This window comes from Anser cygnoides, chromosome 26, assembly GCF_040182565.1.
Source record: "Anser cygnoides isolate HZ-2024a breed goose chromosome 26, Taihu_goose_T2T_genome, whole genome shotgun sequence".
In the NCBI taxonomy this organism is placed as follows: Eukaryota; Metazoa; Chordata; class Aves; order Anseriformes; family Anatidae; genus Anser; species Anser cygnoides.
This window is the reverse complement of record NC_089898.1, coordinates 2,090,305-2,109,368: the sequence shown is the minus strand read 5'-3', so window position 1 is coordinate 2,109,368 and position 19,064 is coordinate 2,090,305. Positions and strand designations below refer to the sequence as shown.

The following is a 19,064-nucleotide window of genomic DNA, read 5'->3' as shown; positions in this document are numbered from 1 at the left end:
CCCAGGCCAGGAATTCAGCCCAAAGCCCAATTTGCAGCCCCCAGCGAACACCAGCACCGCATATCCCAGGGTTTTTTTTTGGGGGGGTCCCAGCTGGGGAAGCGCCGACACCTCCCACCCCATGCGCCCAGCATCCCCGGACCCCCAGCCGTGGCGGGTGATCGATGGCCACGGGGCCGTCGTCACTCCCCTTGTCCCCTCCTGGGCTAGGGCAGGGGGGTCCTGGGGAGCTGTCATCACACCGGGGGGGGGACAGCTTGTGCAAGCAGCCCCCACCAGGAGGGGAAAGGCTGAAGAGGGCTGGGGAGGGCTGTCAAAGCCCCCCTGCGTGCGGCCACCCCCATGGAGAGCTGCTCGGGGCCGTGCCACCGCCGGCACCCCTTGTCCCCATCACTGGGGGGGGGCCTCCCCTTGTCCCCAGCACGGGGGGGGCTCCCCTTGTCCCTATCCCGGCCCCAGCCCCCCCGGCCCTGCCGCCCCCCACCTGGAGCAGCCCTAAAGCCTCCCTTTGTGGCGGGCTCGGCTCCCCTCTTGGGGCCAATCTGGCGGCACAGCGGTGCCCCGCGCGCTCCCGAGGGGCTCCGGCCCCCCCGCCAATACCTGCTGGCCGCAGCCCAAGGCCAGGTCAATGGGTTACAAAATCCTCCCCCCCCCGCTGCTAAATAATCCCCCTTTGTCCCCATTCACCCGCCACTTGTTACCCCACTTGCGGGGAGGGGGCTGCTGCAGGTCCCCCCCCACCCCAAACGGGACCCCCGAGGCTGTCGGGGAAGGACGCAGCGGGGTCCTCGGAGCCCTACACAGGGCTTGGGGTATCCAGGGTGGGGGACAGCCCCGCAGCCCCCCCCGTCCCAGCACGGAGAGCCAGGAGCGCAAAAGCAGATCCTTTATTGGGGGAGAACACAAAAAGCAGCAGGTTTCCGGCCTCTCCTGCGCCAGACCCTGGAAAGGAAAGGGAAAAAAGGTCTTAAACGCGGGCACCCCGGGCTGGCCCTGCTCCGGGGACCCCCTGAGCCCCCCCAGCAGGGACACGGCAGGGGGGGGGGGCACACAAGTGCCCGATCCCCCCCACCCCTCACCTGGCAGGGCGCAGCCCCCGTTACTTCTTCGCCGCTGCCTTCTTGCCCCGGCCGGCTCCTCGGCCCTGCAGGGGATGGGGCTGAGCGAGGGGAGCCCCCAGCCCCACGCTGCTCCCCCCCTTTTTGGGGTTCGGCAGCAGCCCCTTCCCCTCCCTGAGGGCCTCAGCGAGCCCTAACCCCGTGGGCCACCCCGAGGGCCACCCCGGCCAGCTCCTACCTTGCCGGGAAGGGGCTCCTCGGGGGCGGCGTTTTTCCTGCTCGGGGGAGACGAGGGGGGGGGCGCTGCGGTGAGGGGCACGGGGGATCCCCTGCCCCACGTCCCCCCCTCTGCCATACTCACTGCTCGTCCTCCTTCTCCAGCCTCCTCTTCTAGGAGAGAAGGAGACGGGAATGCGGAGAGCAGGGCCAGGGGAGCGTGGCGGGGGGGGGGGGGTCTTGCTGCCCACCCCACAACTCTCCCCCTTCGAGGGAAGGGGGAAGTTGTGCGGGTTTGGGGTCGGAGCACCCCACCCCCAGGGTCCCAGCCCTCCCCCCGTGGCTCGGGGACCCGTCTCCATGCCAGGGGCACCGTGCCCATACCTTGGCGGCGTTGCCCTTCCTGGCGGCTTGGCCCTTGGGGGGCTTCTCCGGGGACTCCTCCGCCAGCTCCTCCTCTTCATCCTCCTCCTCCTCCTCCTCTTCCTCCCAGGACAGGTCGGGCATCACTGCGGGAGAGCTGGGCTGAGCACCGGGCGCTGAGGCAGCGGCACCCCCGTGGCCCCCCCCCGGCACTTACGGGAGATGTGCTGCCCGCTGATGTAGACAGGGCCGGATCCTGCCCGCAGGTGGAAGGTGACCGGGGGCGTCAGCTCCACTCCCACCAGGGTGGCCTGCGAGAGAGCAGGGTGGCAGCACCCCCCCCGGCGCCAGCCCCTCCTGGGGGGGTGGGGGGGGCAGCCCCCCACCTGTGGGTGCTCACCATGGGCAGCACCGAGGGCTTGAGCGTGGCGAGCGGCACGGGGGCGCGGGGCTTGCCGTCCTCCGGCGGCACGATCTCCACCACGTGGAACTCGTCGCGAGCCTTCTCCCCCAGGCAGATCTGTGGGAGCAGGAGGAGCCCCCCCCCACGGAGCACCCCAGCACCGCCGGGCACCCCTGATCCAGCTGGGGGGGGACATGTAAAAGGGGGGGGCACCTACCGTGCGCAGGGCCAGCTGCTGCTCGCACTGCCACTCCTCGGGCACCTGGAAGGTGTAGGAGTCCCGCTCGCTGCTCAGCTCGCACCCTACAGACAAGGGGGGGTCAGGGGGAGCCCCCCCGTGGGGTGGGCAGGGGGCTCGGCCCTATTTAGGGACAAGGCGGGGGGGGGGGGCACACAGCGCAGGGACCTTACCCCAGATGAGGGACATGGGCTTCTCGGACTTGCTGTCGATGCTGTCCGTAAGAGACATCGCTCCCTGGGGACGCACAAGGTGGTGCTCAGAGGGGCTCCCCCACCTGGAAACCCCCCCCCCCCCCCCCCCCCAAACTGTGGGACCCCCCCCCAGCCCCACGCACCGGGGGCTCAGCCCCTTTTGCCCCCCACCCCAAGCAGGGGAAGCCTCCTGCTCCAGCACCCGGTGCTGCACAACCCACCCCAGGCACTCAGCAGGGACCAGAGCAGCCCCATAGGCCCCCCACCCAGCACTTATAGGGGCGGGGGGGGGGGCCGCAGCCTCCCCCCCCCCAATCACCACCCCCTCAATGGGGGCAGCAGCAGCCCCTGGGGAGGGGCAGGGCCCACCCGGGGCCATCAGCGCTCGCAGCTGTGCCGTGGGTAACGAGGGGGGGGCTCGTTAGGAGACGTCGCTGCCGCCCCCGGCTCGCTGTCATCATCCCGGGGGGGTCGCCCCCACCTCGGGGGACCGTGGTGGCACCGGCCTTGTACCCCGGGTGACACCAGCGTGGCACCCTGGGTGGCACCGGCCTTGTACCCCGGGTGGCCCCAGCGAGCGCCACGGGGTGCCCGGTGTCCCTGGGGAACGGGGAGGGGGTCACAGCCCCCCCCCCCGTCAGCGTCCCCAGCCACGGTGCTGGGGTTCGGGGGGGGTCCCCCAGCGTGTCACCAGTTGGCTTGGGGAGCTCTGTGTCACCCCGCAGCGTGTCACCGTGCCGCAGCTCCGTGTCACCCCGCACTGCCGCGTGCCACCTCCGTGCGCCCCGTGTCACCGTGCCCTGCCCCGTGTCACCGTGCCTTGTCCTGTGTCACTGTGCCCTGTCCTGTGCCATGCCCCGTGTCCCCGTGCCCTGTCCTGTGCCACCATGCCCCGTGTCACCGTGCCCTGTCCTGTGCCACCGTGCCCTGTCCTGTGCCACCGTGCCCCATGTCACCGTACCCTGTCCTGTGTCCCTGTGCCATGTCCTGTGCCACCATGCCCTGTGTCACCGTGTCCTGTCCTGTGTCCCCGTGCCCTGTCCTGTGTCACCGTGCCCTGTCCTGTGTCACTGTGTCCTGCCATGCGCCACCTCGTCCTGCCGAGTGTCACCGTGCCCTGCCAAATGCCACCGTGCCCTGCCGAGTGTCACCGTGCCCCGCCACGTGCCACCGTGCCCCACTAAGTGCCACCGTGCGGTGCCACCTCTGCCATGCGCCGCTGGGCCCCGTCCCTTGTCGCCGTGCCCTGTCCATTGCCACCTCACCCTGCCATGTGCCACCCGCCGAGTGGCACAGCGCCCTGCCAAGCGCCCTGTCCCTTGTCACTGCGCCCTGCCATGTGCCACCTTGCCCTGCCGGGTGTCCCCATGTCCCATACCTTGTCCCCAAACCCCATCCCCTGTCGCCAGACCCCATTCCCTGTCTCCATGTCCTATCCCTTGTCCCCATCCCCGGTCCCCATCCCCTGTTCTCAAACCCCATCCCCTGTCCCCTGTCCCCATTCCCTGTCCCCTGTCCCTGTTCCCTGTCCCCAGACCCCGTCCCCTGTCCCCATGTTCCATCCCCTGTCCCCATCCCCTGTCCCCTGTCCCCAAACCTCGTCCCCTGTCCCCAAACCCTGTCCCTAGACCCCATCCCCTGTCCCCTGTCCCTGTTCCCTGTCCCCAGACCCCATCCCCTGTCCCCTGTCCCCATCCCCTGTCCCCTGTCCCCACGCCCCATCCCTTGTCCCCAGACCCCATCCCCTGTCCCCATCCCCCGCCCCCGCCCCCTGCCCCCTGTCCCACTCCCCTGTCCCTGTCCCGGCCCCGTTCCCCCCGCCCCGGACGCAGCCCTTGGAGGGGGGGGGTGGGGGCGGGACCGCGGCTCCGTTTCCGCCGTGGCCGCGGGATGGCGGCGGCGCTGGTGGGGGCCGGGGGGGGGCCCGGGGGGGGGTTCGGGGCCGGGGGGGGGGGGGGGTTCGGGGCCGGTCCGGGGGTCCGGGTGCGGGGGGGCTGAGCCGCTTCTGCCCCCGCAGGGACCCGGCGAGGCCGCCGCGGCCGCTCACGCCCTGACGCTGCCGGCCGAGGCCTACGGGAACGACGTGAGGGGGGGCACCGGGACCGGGGGGGGGCACCGGGACCGGGGGGGGGCACCGGGACCGGGGGGGGCCACGGCGGGGTACGGGGACCCGGGGGGTACCGGGGCCGGGGGGGGGATTGGTACGGGGGGGGGAACGGGGAGGGGTCGGTACCGGGGGGGGAGGCGGTGCCAGGGGGGGTATTTGGGGGGGGGGGACCGGGGGGGCACCGGGACCGGGGGGGGCTCTGGGAGTGGGGGGGGACCGGAGGGGGTCGGGACTGGGGGGGGTATTGGGGGGGAGGTGGGATGAGGGGGGTACTGGGGGGAGGTTGGGACCGGGGGGGGGTCGGGACCTGGGGGGTATACTGGGGGGGGACTGGGGGGGATCGGTACCGAGAGGGGGTATTGGGGGGGGGTCGGTACTGGGGGGGGCTTGGTGCCGGGGGGGGCTCAGGAGGCAGTATGGTGGGGTTACTGGGGGGGTTGGTATGGGGGGGGGGTAATGGGGGGGTCTTGGTACGGGGGGGGTGTCTTGGTACTGAGGGGGGGGGTCTGGGTACCAGGAGGGGGTGTCTCAGTACTGGGGGGGGGTCTTGGTACTGGGGGGGGGGGGTCTTGGTACTGTGGGGGGGGGTCTTGGTACCAGGGGGGTGTATGTTGGTACTGGGAGGGGGTCTTGGTACTGGTAGGGGGTGTCTCGGTACTGGGGGGGTGTCTTGGTACCGTGGGGGGGGGTCACAGAAGACGCCTCACGCCGCGCTCCGTCCCGCAGCCCAACGTGGAGCTGATGTGGGCCATGAGGGCCTACCAGCACGCCGAGGTCTACTTCAACGTAAGGCTGCGCTAAATTGGGGAGGGGGCGTTTTGGGGAGCCCCCCCCCCCTCAAAACAGCACTATGAGGGGTGGCTGGGGGGGGGGGGGCACGGCCCTACAGCATGCAATGCCCCCCCCCTCCGCCCCGCAGCTCATCTCCTCGGTGGACCCCAAGTTCCTGAAGCTCACCAAAGCGGACGAGCAGATCTACGGCGAATTCAGGAAAACCTTCGGAGACCTGAAAATCGACGTCCTCGACCCCGAGGAGCTCAAATCGGAGCCGGCCAAGGAGGTGGGTGCTGAGTTGGGGGCCGGAGGGGGGGGTCCTGGTGCCCCCCGCAGCCCCCCACAGCCCCCCTGTCCCCAGAAGTGGCGCCCGTTCTGCATGCGCTTCGAGGGGGTGGTGGAGGACTTCAACTACGGCACCCTGCTCCGCCTGGACTGCAGCAAGGGCTACACGGAGGAGAACACGATATTCGGTGAGCCAGCACTGCGCCGGAGGGCTGGCACCATCGCGGGGACCAGCACGGTGCCAAAAACCTCATATCTGCTTGTTTTTACCCAAAACCCCCACCCAGCATCCGTGCCGTGCCCTGCGGGCTGGTAACGGGGCTGGAAGAGGCGGCAGTAGGGACGAGGCTGCACCCCCAGACCTGCTCTGAGCCCATTTTTCCCCCCCTTCCAGCCACCAGAATCCAGTTTTTTGCCATCGAAATAGCTCGGAACAGAGAGGGCTGCAACAGCGTCGTCTACAACAGTGCCAAGAAGCCAGCGGCGGCCGTGGCAGAGGAAGCGGTGACGGCGTGAGGACGAGCTCGGCTCCGGCGTGCGCCCGCTGGCAGGATGAGACCACCCGGCCCAGGGGGCTGCTGCCCCTTTTCCCCAGGGGACGCGAGCAGCGCGAGGCAGGGCAGCATGGGGCGTCCCGTCCCTCATGGTGCAGCGCCCCTGGAGCTCAGCCTCCGCTTGCGGACTGTAAATAAAATGTTTTAAAAAAAAAACCCTTCCTCGTGCTGCGGGTGTTGAACGCTCCCGACCTGCCGCTAGTGTCAGAGCTCCGCAGACCTAAAAGCTAAGGGGCCGTCTCTGAACCCGCTTCGGTTTCACTGCCGTGGTGGCAGCAGGCTTCAGCACTGCTGCTGGAGGCTTAGAGCCCGCATGCGAGCTACCCGCTCGACTCCAAGGTGCTTTGCGACCCAATAAATGCCCAACAAACCCCGGCAAAGCGCGGGCCAGCTCGGCGCGGGGCCCCTCTCCCAAGCACAGGCCAGCCCAGCTCAGTAGAAACCATTGAAGTTTATTTGCAGTCACAATGCTTACACTGTATGCAGCAAACACCCTTACAAGTCAACCAGCAATCTGCTCACGCGAAAAAAGGACCCAACACACAATCGCCAGAGGAAAGAACAAAAAAAAAAAGGGGGGGGGGTGGGAAATTAAGAGTTAGGTGGTGTCTGGGAAGAGAAACTGAAACCCTAAGGACTGAGCGTCTGTGGGTAGAGCTGAGCAAGAGAATGCACACGACTAGCAGCAACAATAGTGGAAAAAGTACAAGGCAAACAGGTTCCCTCCCCCATCAGCTTTCCTCTGTAAGTAAATTTTATATCCAAAACATTTATTATGGTGACTTAGAAAAAAATGGAATCATTTTAAAGGGGAGGAGGGGGGGGGGTGTTAAATACTTCATGCTAGGCAAACCTTGTTATTAAGAACCCCGGGCAGCAGCCCCGTGCCCCGGCCGAGCACCCACGCGCTGCTCACGCTCGCTGCTCGGTGGCCGGGAGCACGGCGGAGCTCGCCCTCGGCCCGGCAATTCCTCCCGTGCCTCCTGCTTGACTGAGGTGGGGAAAAAAACAAAAAAAAAAGGAGCAGAGGCTGGGGAGCGGGCGCCCAGCGCGGTGCCAGCCCCGGGGCTCGCCCGGAGGGGAGGCGAGGGCCCGGGCGGCAGCGGGGGGACGAGGGGACAGCGGGTACTGCTACACCGGGGGGGGGGGACAGGAGAGACACCCACGAGCAAGCACGAATGAAGAAGATCACGCGGCATGGCTTAGAGTTCCTAATAACAAGGGCAAGACGGTAACAGGAAGTCGTGATTTCGAGGGGCTTAATAAGAAAAAATATACATTTGGAATTTTACAATGCTTTCTTGTTGTCTTTTTTTTTTGTTGGTTTTTAGTTTTTTTTTGTTTTGTTTTTTTGTTTTTTTTTTTTGCTTCTCTCTACGCTTGTCACTAAATATATCTCTGCACTTTCACACACCCACCCCTCGCCCAGTAAAGCTTCAGGCCTGCAGGACACGCTTTCCTCACTCGCATACACAACCCTCACGCCAGCACCGGTGCACCAGGACTCTGTAAAAATTTCAATCACACTTTTTTTTTTTTTTTTAAACTGAGTCAATATAAACCTTGTTCAAAATGTTATGAAAAAATGTACATGTTTATACAAGGCAGGCTGCAGCAGAGCGCTGGCGTTCCACGCAGACGTTCGGGTAGGGAGACGCTGGATTCTTGCACCTGGCTTTTGCCCTTCCACCCCCTCCCACGGAAACAGAAGCACCCTGCCCCCGGTGAGCTCAACCACCCCTCCTGTTCCCTCCTCCCTCGGGACGTGGAGTACGGCCAAAGCGAGCGCCGCAGTCCAGCCCTGGGGAAGAGCAGGGATTAGAAACGCCCTCTTTTCTTTCCATCGGAAACGGTAACCCCTCTGGGCCAGGCCAAAGAGATGCTGCTCTGTACAGGTGGAGCTGGGAGACGTCAGCTCATCATGTCGTTGCTGTTGACCCCGTAGGTGGAATTCTTCATGGAGTCGTTCACCTCTCGCCGGAACGCCGACAGGTTCTGTGTAAACCTGAGGAAGAGGCAGGGCAGCGCGTTAGAGCCGGGGGCCATCGCCCGTTGCTCAGGGGTGTTGCTCTCCATGAGGCCGCCACGAGGTGTGCTGGACTCTGCGTTAAACTACGGGCTCGGCCCAGCCGCACGTTTTTGGTGCATACCGACCTGTCCCTGTTCTTGGTTAGGAGGTTGCGTTCGATGCCTTCCATGAGGTTCTCGAAGCAGAGGTGCATCGCCTGCTGTTTCTCCGGAGGCTGGCTGTTCACTATGCTGTTCCTCAGGTCAGAGAAATACTGCAGGAGACACGAGAAGGCCGGGTTCGCTTTTAGAGGACTAGCTTGGCTTTAGGACAGAGCATACGCAACAGGAAAGAGGGAGGAAATGCGCTACAGCTCTTTGGGTGGCTCCTAGTGCTCTTATAAACGAGAACTTAACGGGATTCATTAGAGCCACAGCTGCTCGGGGAAGGGCTGCACACCCTCCTCTCTCTTTCTCTCTCCAGTCCTGATTTCCCTGCCCTGCCAACTGTGCTGCTCTGCTCAGCCCAAAGCATCACTCGAGCCCAGAGAGCCCTCCAGCTGCGCGGGGAGGTGGGGACGTTTACCTTCTCGTTGAGTAGTATCAAGCCGAGCAGAGGCCGAGACATTGACCACTGGTTCCTGCAGTCCTCAAAGATGATGATGTTCAGCACTGTTGACAGCATCTGGAAGAGGGAAAAGGGGGCTTAGATGCAGCCCTTCCAGTCCAGCTGTGTCCTCACCAGGACAGAACGTGCTCAGAGCACCAGTTCACCTCCACGGCTTCCTTTCTGCAGGAGGAGAAAACCTCCTTACATCACACGAGGCCACAGCGTGCTCATGCTGCCAGGATGAGCCTCCTCTGAAAGCTGGCTGCCTTCTGTTCCCAGCCAGAAAGCCCAACAGCGATTTCAAAGACTCCCAGGCACCGAGCTTAAAAGCCAAGCACATACAAAGGAGAGCTCGTGCTTGTTTAATGCTTCCAGGGTGATCTCCTGTCGGAGCCTCAGTGCCACCGTACTCCCAGCATCAGGGGACAAGAGGAAGGCCTGGAGCCCCCCGAGCTGCTGGAGAACCCCGCACTGAAGGCACACCTCAGCACCTCTCACCACCTACGTATTTATTCCTGACACAACCTACCCTGCCCCAGGGCAGCCAGGGGAAGATTGTCTCACCTTCACTTAAACAGGGTAACAGCAAGAGCTTAAACGCACGGAGAGCGTGCGAGCACATGCTCTGGTGCCCTGGGAAGCTCCCTCAGTCCACGCCAGGGGTGTCTGTGTTCCCTCCCATGGCCTCATTAGGCAACGGCAGGAATTGAAGCCAGCATCTAACCTAGTTGGTTTGGGAGACGCAGTTTCTCTTTTATCCTCGGAAAACACAGCTTCTGGCCCCAAAAGAGCCTGCTTTACTTTGCATTTGATCTACCAGCAAGGATGGAACAATACTCCCTGCTTCCACGTGGGAGTCGTGCTGACACTTTGACAAGTACCAGCGAGTGAGCTTGGCTAACGCTGTCAGGAACGCAACGAGCGCTGCTGTTGAAAGGCAGGCAGGAGGCATATAAAAGCGTTCTGCTGCAAGGTGTGGATGCTCAGATCCCAACGCAGGGCCCTCTGGAGCAGCAGAACCAAAACCTGTGTGAGCAGCAGCACCTGTCATCAGGAAGCAGCACACAGAGGTGCCTAAACTACAGGGTGCGTGTACGTATATGCCGAGCTAAGACTGATCTAAGCAAGCAAACCGTCTCAGCTCCCTACAGATCCTCTGCCATCGCACACGCTCCTGACCAAGGCAGACAAAACCCAGCGAGCTCTGCGTCTCTCAGAGGCGTGCAGATGGAGGCAGACGGCAGATGCGCTGCCAGCTTGTAGAACTCCATTACCAAATTCACCCTGCAGAGGCCTTTCCGAACGCAGGGCCGAGCGGTGCCAAGGCAGCGCGTGCTCCAGCAGGCAGCGAAGCTAACCTGCACGTGCTCCCAACCTGAGAGCTGCAGCAGAGATTTGTTCCTGGATGCTGAAGTCTAAGCACAGCCTGGTTAAGCACGGGGACCCTGCGGTGCCTGCTCTGCTGTGAGTGCACGTGTACCCCTGAATTGTTCCAAGGCTTTCAAACAAATCATGTTTTGCAGCAGCAGCAGACTGCATGCTCTGTGGTTGGATGGATGCTGCCTGGCTTCCTTTCCACAAGCTGCCAGCACCACCTGTAACTACATTTCTTTTTTTTTTTTTAAGAGACGAAAGCTCATTTTGGCTACTTCCTTTCACGCTTGAAACACTGAAAGGGTGTTCCTTGCACAGGGAGAACCACGGCCCTGAAACGTGGCTCTGAATCAGACCTACCATATGATGAGTGCGTAGGATTTTCTGGCTAGTGCTGCACCTCTTCTTTCTCCTCAGGAAAAGCCCGGAGGTCTAGAGCAGGGAGCACGCAGCCCCCGTGTTACATCACGCTAAGACGATTCAGGGCTTATCAGGGAGTTCACCGTGCCGTGCCACAACAAGGCCCTCCGCCTTCGGTCTTTACCTGCTGAATCATCTCCGGATGCTGCTGCATAATGTGCAGGAACCGGTCGCTCTCCTGGGTCAGAGGTGTGGTCCTCTTCTTGGTGCTGCGGGACAGCTGCTTGAAGAGATAGGTGACGATGTGGTCCAAACAGGAGCAGCAGCCTGTGCAAACCATGGTGTCTGCAAGAAGGGGAAAGATGGAGATAGTGGGACATCGCCAGCATTTACCTTGCTCAGAGGCACCTGGGCAGGCTCCCAGGGAAACACCACCATTTATCCGGGTCCTTTTAAGGACTTTTTAGGTCCTTTTAAGGACCTTTTAAGCACCAAGAACCACCTAACCCTGAAACAATCAGCCACTCCTCACTGACATATTCATTGTCTCTAGTGTTGCAGCTTCAACAGGGGTGGAAATCCTCCTGAAATCCATTCACAACATACATCTTATCTGTCATCTGAAATACCAGGCACTTAAAGCAACCCAAATCATTCCCCACTTCCAAATCAAAGCCCTAAGAGCGTTAACAGAGAGCAGAGGGAGTTACCTAGTGCAGTGAGGCCTTCTGAAATGGAAGAGAGAATATACATGATTACATGAGGCTCCAGACTGGCAATAAAGTTCATGTGGTCCTGGGTAAGAACTTCCAGCAAGGAATAGTAGGACTGGCTGAGTTTGGGATAATCCTGCAGAGAAAGAGAGAAAGACTTGAGGCCTCTTGCCTAGCCTTCAACCATCAGCTACCTTCTGCAGCGGCGCGTACCCAACCCACTCATTAACGAAAACTGCTTACCGAACCTCCTGGAAAGAGAACAAACAAACCTCTCGCACAGAATAACTTCTGGGCCAACACCTTCTCCCCCCTTGTCTCCCACCAACTACCTTTCAAAACAGGCTCCGGCAACAACGGCCCAGCAGGTTCCCAACACTGCTCTATCAGAACATCTTTCCCCACTGCTTCGCTCACTTACGACGGGGAGCGTTCACCGACTACTGCCAGTGCTGGAGATGCAGAGATAGGAAAAAGCTCTCCAGGTGTCCGCTGCAGCGTGCCAGATCACCTACAAATACGCAGGCACGGTGCCGGGCTCAGCAGTCCGTGCTGCCGATTCTTCCTGCAGCCAGTGCCACAGATCTCCTGGCAACCCCAGGTTGGGGGGGGGGGCTCTCCTGGCAGTCCTGCAACCCAGCCCTGTCTCAGGAATTTGATTTGAGCTGCCCACGAGCCGCGTGTCTCAAGAGCAATGGTTTGGCTACCAGCATATTGGATTAAGAACGTGCTGAATGCAGTCACAGAGATGGCAACAGCTTTCACATCCTGCTATGAGACGAGTAAAGGCTTGGGGGGAGTACGCTGCCCTCTCTCCTCAATATTTTGAGGACTAGGACTGCGCTGAGAGGGCCTCAAAGTTCTGCTGTAAAATGGATTACTGCAGTTGAGTTGATTACGGCTGATGCACTGAGATCTCTGCCCACAGGCAATACAGAAAAGAACAATCCTTCGCTCGTAGGAAGCGTTTTGCAGGTAGAGAAGCAATTATTTTGGTAATCGCTTTGCTGGGACTTGGAGCGTACCCTACTGGAGAGAGGAGCACCCGTGGGTGCTGGGGTTGCAGCCTTCACATGGGCCCTGCTGCTGCACGTTCCAGGAGCTGCAATTTCCCGCTGGCCTGTGCCTTGCTGGGGTTCCAGGAGGTGGCACAAGCTCATTCGTCTCTGTGATTAAAGTATTCCTTTACCGTATAATCTTCCAACCCTGTCTTTCCTAGCCGTGTGCTTACGCCGCTAATCACAGGTGTCGGCTTACCAGGAGGTCGCTGTGCGGGATGGAAAGCAGAAGCTTGATAAAAGTTTGCAAGGCATTGTCCAGTGCATCATCCCCGTACAGGCGGAAGACCCCAAAGTTGACGTAGCTCCCGCTCAGTGCAGCCTTCAGCATAGAGAAGCAGATGGAAATCCCCTTGAGCTTCAAGGCATAGACTTGATCCTTTGGGACCTCCCCAAGCGTTAGGATACGATTTCCTGCATGAGCACAGAAGCGGACTCAGTATTTCAGCAACCACATCCAAACCCCTTCTCCCCCAGGGGGCAGGAAAAACACAAAGGTAGAGCCCTAAGGAGCGACTGACAAGTCAGCCACAAGCACCAAAGACTTGTTATTTCCCAGGCAGCAGTTAAGGACCCCATTACAAGTTAAAAGCACGGCTCTACTAGGAATCGGGGAAAACATCTGCAGGGAGTTTTGCTGTGGAAACAGGATGCACACCGACAGGATCGCTCTCCACTTGCTTTGCAGGTCTGCCCGTGTCACCCCGCAGGCCCACACGGGGCTCAGCTGGGCTTCCTGCTCATTGTTGTCACTTTCCTCCTTGTTCGCATGGCAAATGCCCTGGCGGTTCTGTTTGCCCGCCCACCCAGGACTTCAAGCAGAAGCACCTCCCTGGATCTGAGCATGCACTCAGCAAGTGATGTGGCACTGCCTGCCAGCCCGGGATCATTCTCCGAGCTGGCAAGAGCCCAGCCCTCACTCCCCAAGCGAGCAGAGGAGTCAAGCGCATCCCATCCCACCTGCTGCACACTCACCATAAGTAGTTATCATTTTACTTGTCTCTCGGAAGAGCAGGATGCCATTTGGTGAGGACACATCAAACTGCAGCCGTTGGGACCTAACGGGAAGACAGAAAATAAACTGGACCTCAAACATACCCGCAGAGGAAAACAAAGCCCACACACCAGGACCTCCAGGTGCCGCTGTGTGCTGGGGCAGCCTCCTCCCCAGCTCCCCGAAGGCCCCGCTCTGGTGGAGTGCTGCTGCTCCTTACCACCACCAGGCAGGACACAACCTCTCAGGGACAGATGAGCTCTGCTGTCGCAGAAGAAAGGGCCTCTACGTCACAGAGATGAGGAATATTACAAGTCTGAGGCTGGAAACCCTGTCTTGGCAATAGTCACTAGGCTACTGTACACAAACACAGCGAGCATCTTGGAAGCCAGCATTGTCGGGCAGGCTGACTGGCTCCTATTCATAACACGACCAAGAGTTCAGAGCTTGGCATTTCTTCCCCTGCAGTGAATAGATCTGAAAATTGATGTGCAGTGAGCTGTCCGGTTCACCTTCGGAATAAATGAGCGGACGTATTCCAGGAAGGTTGCTCCTGCTGCAAAGATGCCATTCAGCTGGGGTAAACACCCTGACAGCACGGATTCTCAACAACTCTGAAACGGCTGCGTCTGAACCTCGTGTCCTTTCCACTTGGCTGTAACAATGGTCCCTTCCTATAGGGTTGTGTTCAGCTGGCTGCAGGCCGAAGCAACGTCTTGGCAAGCTTCCACTGCCAGATTAGACAGCCTCTGAATTATCTGAATAGCGTCAGAGTACCTCTCTGCTGGCAGAAAGAGCTCGTGGTCTAAAGCAGAAGCGGTCATCTGGTTGCCAGACAGAACAGCACCCGTTTGATTTTAAAGCCAGGTTTTAAAAACTAGCGCAACTCGCCTGCTTCCATCTTATGGTGCCATCCTTAGAAATGAATGCTGAAGAAATTCAGAACGCTTACTGATCTCGTCTCCTGGTCTCACTGACTCGTGACACAACTGCTGTCTGTGAACTATCAGATTTTCCTCCCAGCTGAAACAATGCCAGGCTTCCCACCTCCCACCCTTGGCAGCCTGCGGAGCATAAACAGACCGGAGCAGAGAGAACACGACCGGGCATCGACACCCACGCAGTGGCTGAAGCAGCAGACAGACAGCAGCCAGACACACATCCCTGCCAGCCTGGAGGCTCATACCTGTTATGCACCAACTCCGCCATCAGTTTGAGGACAGGCGTCGTGCAGGCCGGGTCGTGGTACCAGAGCTCAATTGCCCGCTGCAGAATCGGCATGTAGGATGGGTAGCTGCAAGGCGAGAGCTAAGGAACTTCGGTGCTTTGCGTGAAGGAGGAAGGTCACAACTCTGACCAAAAGGCACGTTTTGGGCACTGCATCCGAGCCTGGCAAAGCAGCTGATTAACGACGCTCAGCAGAGCTGATGCTGCTTGCCAGGGTCTGCTTTAGCAGAGAAAAATCTTAGGCCCACTGAAGGAATTGCACACATACTTCTGGTAGGACAAACCAGAACCAAAAACGTTTTGGACAAAAGGGAAGACACACAGAAGTCTGTCAGTGCGGCAGACAGCTGACCTTCACCAGCCAAAGAGAAATTTGGAGTCCAGATACCGTGCTCTTTAAGCAGCTCTGCTCTCATCAAGAGGACAAAGATACCAACCACTGTTGGCTTTAGTGAGCAGAATATTTGTTGCTGCTGAGCTGCACGTATCCCATTAAAAACCACTGGGCGTTACAAGTCAAATCTCTTCAGGGCCACTTGGAAAACCCCAATGATTCAGCCTTGAGCAGATTTCTAGGTTGACCTGGTTGCAGGCAGACAAAGTCAAAGCTATTTTAGGGCTCACAGACAGGACACCGCGTACTACAAAAGTGAAGATTCCTCTTTTCCCACCCCAGCCAGGATTTAGCAGGGAACACAGAGCATTTGGATGCATTCAGCCAGAGTTCCCCCCACCCCAAAGGACAAGAGGGCTCAAGTTCACAGGCAATGAACGGAAGGATACATCCACTCAAAGAGCATCATGAAGCTGGTCTTGGCATTGAAGGCAAAGGCTATTCCCCTCAGGTCTCTCACCAAACCAACCAAAGTTCTCTGCATTGCAAAAGAAGCGACGCGTTAAAACGTGACACAGGAATGGATCCTTCCCTCCCCGGCTCCACCAGCCCAGGGCCACGTCCCTTCCTCCCATCCCAGCAGCAACACAACCTTTCTGTGCTGGCTGCTGATTCCAAATTAGACAGTTCTTCCCCTTTGGGGTCAGGAACCCTTTTTAAACTGAACCAGCGTAGTGACAGTACTGGGGTATTTCATTCCCAGCAGAAGGAGAGCTGGCTGATGAGCCTCACAGCTTAAATTATGAGCCAGACCCCAAGGAATACAGGGAACACCACCGCTTCCCATCATTCCAGCCATCTACTTGTCTTGTTCAGAGGGGAAACGGGCTCTCTCTCTCTCTGCAGGAATTATTTATTCCCTCCTGTGTGTCTGAATTGAAAACATCAAAACCCTGAAGGGTAAGAGTGCAGAGAGCACGGATAGCAGGGAAGGTCCTGCCCAACTTACTTTTGCCTCTTGTTCATTGAAAGTATTTGTGCTGAACATTTGTGCCACGGTCTCAAAGGCAGCTGTTAGGGGAAGCATGAACTGCTCATACTGATCCTCATCTTCCCCTGAAATAAAAAAGAAATCAGGAGGAAATAGACTGCACATCCCTGCAGATCGGCCTGTGCTGAGACACTCAGACACCGGTCACCCACGCAGCTGGAGGCGAGGAGACCACGTTTCCAGACAGGTAATCTACCGCCGCCAATATCCAACTTGCAGCACCCAAACCACAAAGTCGTCACTTTGCTCTGGATCTGAGGAAAAGACCTAAAAAGTACCTAAATCCACCATGAGAAGACGCCCAAGTGCAGTGTAGAACGTAGTCCGACATCTCATGTCAGTCAGGTTAGACTGATTGTTAATGCCCAGGAAGGAAAAGTGCTCACTCTGCAAACAGAAGAGACGACACAGGTTAAAGGGGAACCACCTGCTTGAACAGCATCCTGCATTAGGGGCTGGCTCAGTGACGGATCCCTCGTTCTCCCACCTAACCCTCATCCTGTGCAGGGACGAGGACAACCAAGCTGTGGGTTGTCTCGGAGAACGTGCCACCAGAGGGCAACACGCACCGCGCCGGCACGCTTGGAGCAGCGCTGCCCATGGAGCTCTCCTGGCTGCAGATATCAGCACTATCATCTTCCATCTGGGAATTTCCCAGGACCCGGTGAACAAGGGAGCCTTGCTTTCCCTCCTGATCAGAGAAGCCACCTGCCCCTCTTAGTCCTGCGGACCCTCCGGGTGCTAAAGCTGCTGGAAATGGGCTTCTGCAGACAGATCCCTGGTTACCCTGCCTACACTCCCCGTGGGAAGAGGCGGCCCCAGACAGAGCAGTCTCAGTGCAGTTTCTGGACCAGCACATGCGACTCTGCCAGTAGAACATCCCCCAGATGAAGGAACACAGTGCCTCGCTCAACCAGTCCATCCAAACCTTCTGGATGCGGTTGCAGGAGCCCTATCGCTACAGCGTCAGAGCAGCGAGTGACCACGCGCTCCCAGAGGCGAGTCGTAAATCTGATGTGCTCTGCTGCTTGCTTCTAATCACACGTTCTGATGTTTCTGATTTCAAGTCAGTATTCCAGATCCGCACAGGGAGTACCGTGCTAGCAGTGACCATGGAACAAGGCTGCTGTCATCCTCACTGCTGTGAGTGATGGCACTCCCTCCAAATCAGCACTTTCGGAATGAAAGCTAGGGCATTAAAATTTGCTTTAAATTTCACGAACAGCGTCACTGCTCTCTACCTGCCTGCGCAGCGATATCATCTGTCTCCCACATTTCCCACTGGAGATGGCTGTCTTTTGGTGGAGAGCAAGGAGAGCCCCATATTAACCCTTCTGGGATGAAAGGTACCACGTAATTACCACCTCTCAAAATCGAAGGGCAGGCTTTGAACAAAGAGAGATGGAACAGAGATCCCATTTTCTAGAGGCTTCCATCAGTGTATGAAAGCATCTGGGAGATGGGTAAACTTCAAAAGCATGCCCAGGTGTTAAAATTAGGGGATTACCTAAGCTGCAAAAAGGCCGATGTAGTTCTCTGTGAGATAGGAAGCAGAAGGGGAAAGGACTTACCGTGTGATTGTTCAGCATAAACTGTACGGCGCTCAGCTTCACCAGCTTTCTAACACTGCTGTATGTGAAGGCGGTGTTAAGGAAGCGGCAGAGTCAGCAGAAAACGTCTTGCAATGCTTGCAAAGCACTTTCTGGGGCAAAACTGGAAGGGAACTTACATCTATTCTATTTAATATGTTCTAGGTTCTCTTTAATACGTTTCAAGAGCAACTCTTACCAGGTTGCATACATCTCTACTGCAGAGGCGTGCAGTGACCATTTTCATTTACTCTGGCAAGAAGAACAAGTAGGACAGACTATGACTGTCAGCAAATTAACACTATGAATGGTGAGCTACAAAGCAATTATGATCCAAAGTTAAAAATCCTACAGTACTACAGCCATCCACTGTCACACAGCAGATAAATAAGGCACTGACCACGCACTTGCACTCTGCTATCTTCTCACTACCCGAAAGATGAAGGGGTTCAGGAATCTGCTAGGTGCAGAGTGCTCCTGTTCCAGCCAAGCATCTGGGTCGCTCTTCCCCCATCCTACAAGCGTCCTGCACACCCACAGCTCTTCTGAAAAGGATATCCAATGGAGAGGTCATTGAGCAGCTGCAGTGTCTTGGAGGTGATAGGCTCGCACCGACCCCAGTACTTCAGGTTGGTGATGCTACGGAAGAGGACAACAAGGACGGATCAGAGGGGTTTGCTCGGCCTCCCCTTTGCTGTGCGGCGGATTCTTCCAGGCAAAAGTCACCCAACATCATCAGCTCCACCCTCCACCGAAACCACAGACATCACAAGCCACAAAATATTGGTATAAAATCACTGTACTTACATTTGGTTGACTAGAAAAATTATCCTTCAGATAATCTTCACTACTTGGGTCCCAAGCTACACTGGCCCATACCCAGGCCCTTGGAATTCTGTGGCACTCCAGGGCTGGTTTCTGCAGCAAGGGTAAGAGAATTCTGCGGCAGTGACTACATGCAGACGTATGCAATTCTGCACCTGCACCATCCACTGTCAGCTGCAGAATTCTAGTAGCCCTTGCTTCTTCCAGGAGAGCCACTTCACCCCTTGCGGACGCGCAGCTCGGGTGCGCGAGGGTAGGCAAGGCCCCATACGGGTAAAGAGGGGGCGATGCTACAGAAATCAAGGGGGAGCCAGAGGCTGCGCGTCTCCAGGAGCACGGCACTGGGATTTATTCAGCCCTGGAGCTAGTGAAGTGGTTCAAAATGCTAACGGAGGCTGCCAAAGGCGTGACAAAAGCCAGTTGATGGGTTCGGTCCAGAGGAGAGCTGCCAAGGAGCAGGCCGAATAGGGTGTCCAGCAGAATTTGAGAATTTTACAAAGAATTTTGGGAAAAGGACTTGCGCTACTCTGGTACTGAACAGCACAGTTTGCAAAGAAAACCTTTGAAGGAGCAGTCCCCTCCCCATAGAGCTTTCGTGGCTGGTGATTGGCATGGTACAGGGCACGAGTATTTGAGGCTGTCCCCTCTCTGACTTTGCTTTTACTAAGCAGGCACTGGAAAAAGAATCCATTATCCTGGTGTGCGGCTTATTTTTGTGTCTCCATAGCCC

The 19,064-nt window shown here is 58.5% G+C and overlaps 3 protein-coding genes across 13 annotated transcripts in view; 1 reads left to right on the top strand and 2 right to left on the bottom strand.

The window, feature by feature from the left end:
* Positions 1-618: 618 nt before the first annotated feature.
* NPM2 (nucleophosmin/nucleoplasmin 2) lies at positions 619-4,146 on the bottom strand. 10 transcript variants are annotated; one of them, XM_048047367.2, is made up of 10 exons: positions 3,677-4,132; positions 2,452-2,515; positions 2,258-2,343; positions 2,038-2,157; positions 1,855-1,948; positions 1,659-1,783; positions 1,420-1,445; positions 1,297-1,333; positions 1,080-1,144; positions 873-942 (listed from the first exon to the last, which is right to left on the bottom strand). In XM_048047367.2, exons 1-9 carry the CDS (start codon positions 3,683-3,685, stop codon positions 1,100-1,102), a joined length of 606 nt encoding a protein of 201 aa, XP_047903324.2. In that variant the 5' UTR covers positions 3,686-4,132; the 3' UTR covers positions 873-942; positions 1,080-1,099. The 10 variants fall into 10 exon arrangements, with proteins under 10 accessions (XP_066839665.1, XP_066839666.1, XP_066839664.1 ...); XM_048047366.2 differs by having other exon boundaries at positions 1,420-1,448; positions 3,677-4,130; XM_066983564.1 differs by lacking the exon at positions 1,420-1,445 and having other exon boundaries at positions 619-942; positions 3,191-4,146.
* Positions 4,147-4,284: 138 nt separating this feature from the next.
* PBDC1 (polysaccharide biosynthesis domain containing 1) lies at positions 4,285-6,950 on the top strand. The gene is made up of 6 exons (XM_066983355.1): positions 4,285-4,377; positions 4,490-4,555; positions 5,306-5,365; positions 5,499-5,639; positions 5,715-5,826; positions 6,033-6,950. Exons 1-6 carry the CDS (start codon positions 4,363-4,365, stop codon positions 6,152-6,154), a joined length of 516 nt encoding a protein of 171 aa, XP_066839456.1. The 5' UTR covers positions 4,285-4,362; the 3' UTR covers positions 6,155-6,950.
* Positions 6,625-19,064, bottom strand: part of XPO7 (exportin 7) — a 47,102-nt gene continuing 34,662 nt past the window's right edge. For both annotated transcript variants that reach the window (XM_066983353.1, XM_066983354.1), the window contains exons 16-28: positions 18,068-18,148; positions 17,492-17,555; positions 16,199-16,307; positions 15,879-15,985; positions 15,319-15,407; positions 14,495-14,602; positions 13,290-13,372; positions 12,514-12,728; positions 11,254-11,392; positions 10,728-10,888; positions 8,786-8,884; positions 8,347-8,474; positions 6,625-8,197 (exon numbers count right to left, since the gene is read on the bottom strand). In XM_066983353.1, the coding sequence (XP_066839454.1) occupies positions 8,104-8,197; positions 8,347-8,474; positions 8,786-8,884; positions 10,728-10,888; positions 11,254-11,392; positions 12,514-12,728; positions 13,290-13,372; positions 14,495-14,602; positions 15,319-15,407; positions 15,879-15,985; positions 16,199-16,307; positions 17,492-17,555; positions 18,068-18,148 (1,477 nt within the window). In that variant the 3' untranslated portion in view covers positions 6,625-8,103. The remainder of the gene's footprint in view (positions 8,198-8,346; positions 8,475-8,785; positions 8,885-10,727; positions 10,889-11,253; positions 11,393-12,513; positions 12,729-13,289; positions 13,373-14,494; positions 14,603-15,318; positions 15,408-15,878; positions 15,986-16,198; positions 16,308-17,491; positions 17,556-18,067; positions 18,149-19,064) is intronic.

Coding starts and splice junctions, on each gene's coding strand:
- NPM2 (XM_066983560.1), bottom strand. Junction 2,344..2,451: donor GCCCATGTCCCTCATCTGGG/GTAAGGTCCCTG, acceptor CCTTGTCTGTAG/GGTGCGAGCTGAGCAGCGAG. Junction 1,784..1,854: donor CAGCGGGCAGCACATCTCCC/GTAAGTGCCGGG, acceptor GCTCTCCCGCAG/TGATGCCCGACCTGTCCTGG.
- PBDC1 (XM_066983355.1), top strand. Junction 4,556..5,305: donor CCGAGGCCTACGGGAACGAC/GTGAGGGGGGGC, acceptor TCCGTCCCGCAG/CCCAACGTGGAGCTGATGTG. Junction 5,827..6,032: donor GGAGGAGAACACGATATTCG/GTGAGCCAGCAC, acceptor CCCCCCTTCCAG/CCACCAGAATCCAGTTTTTT.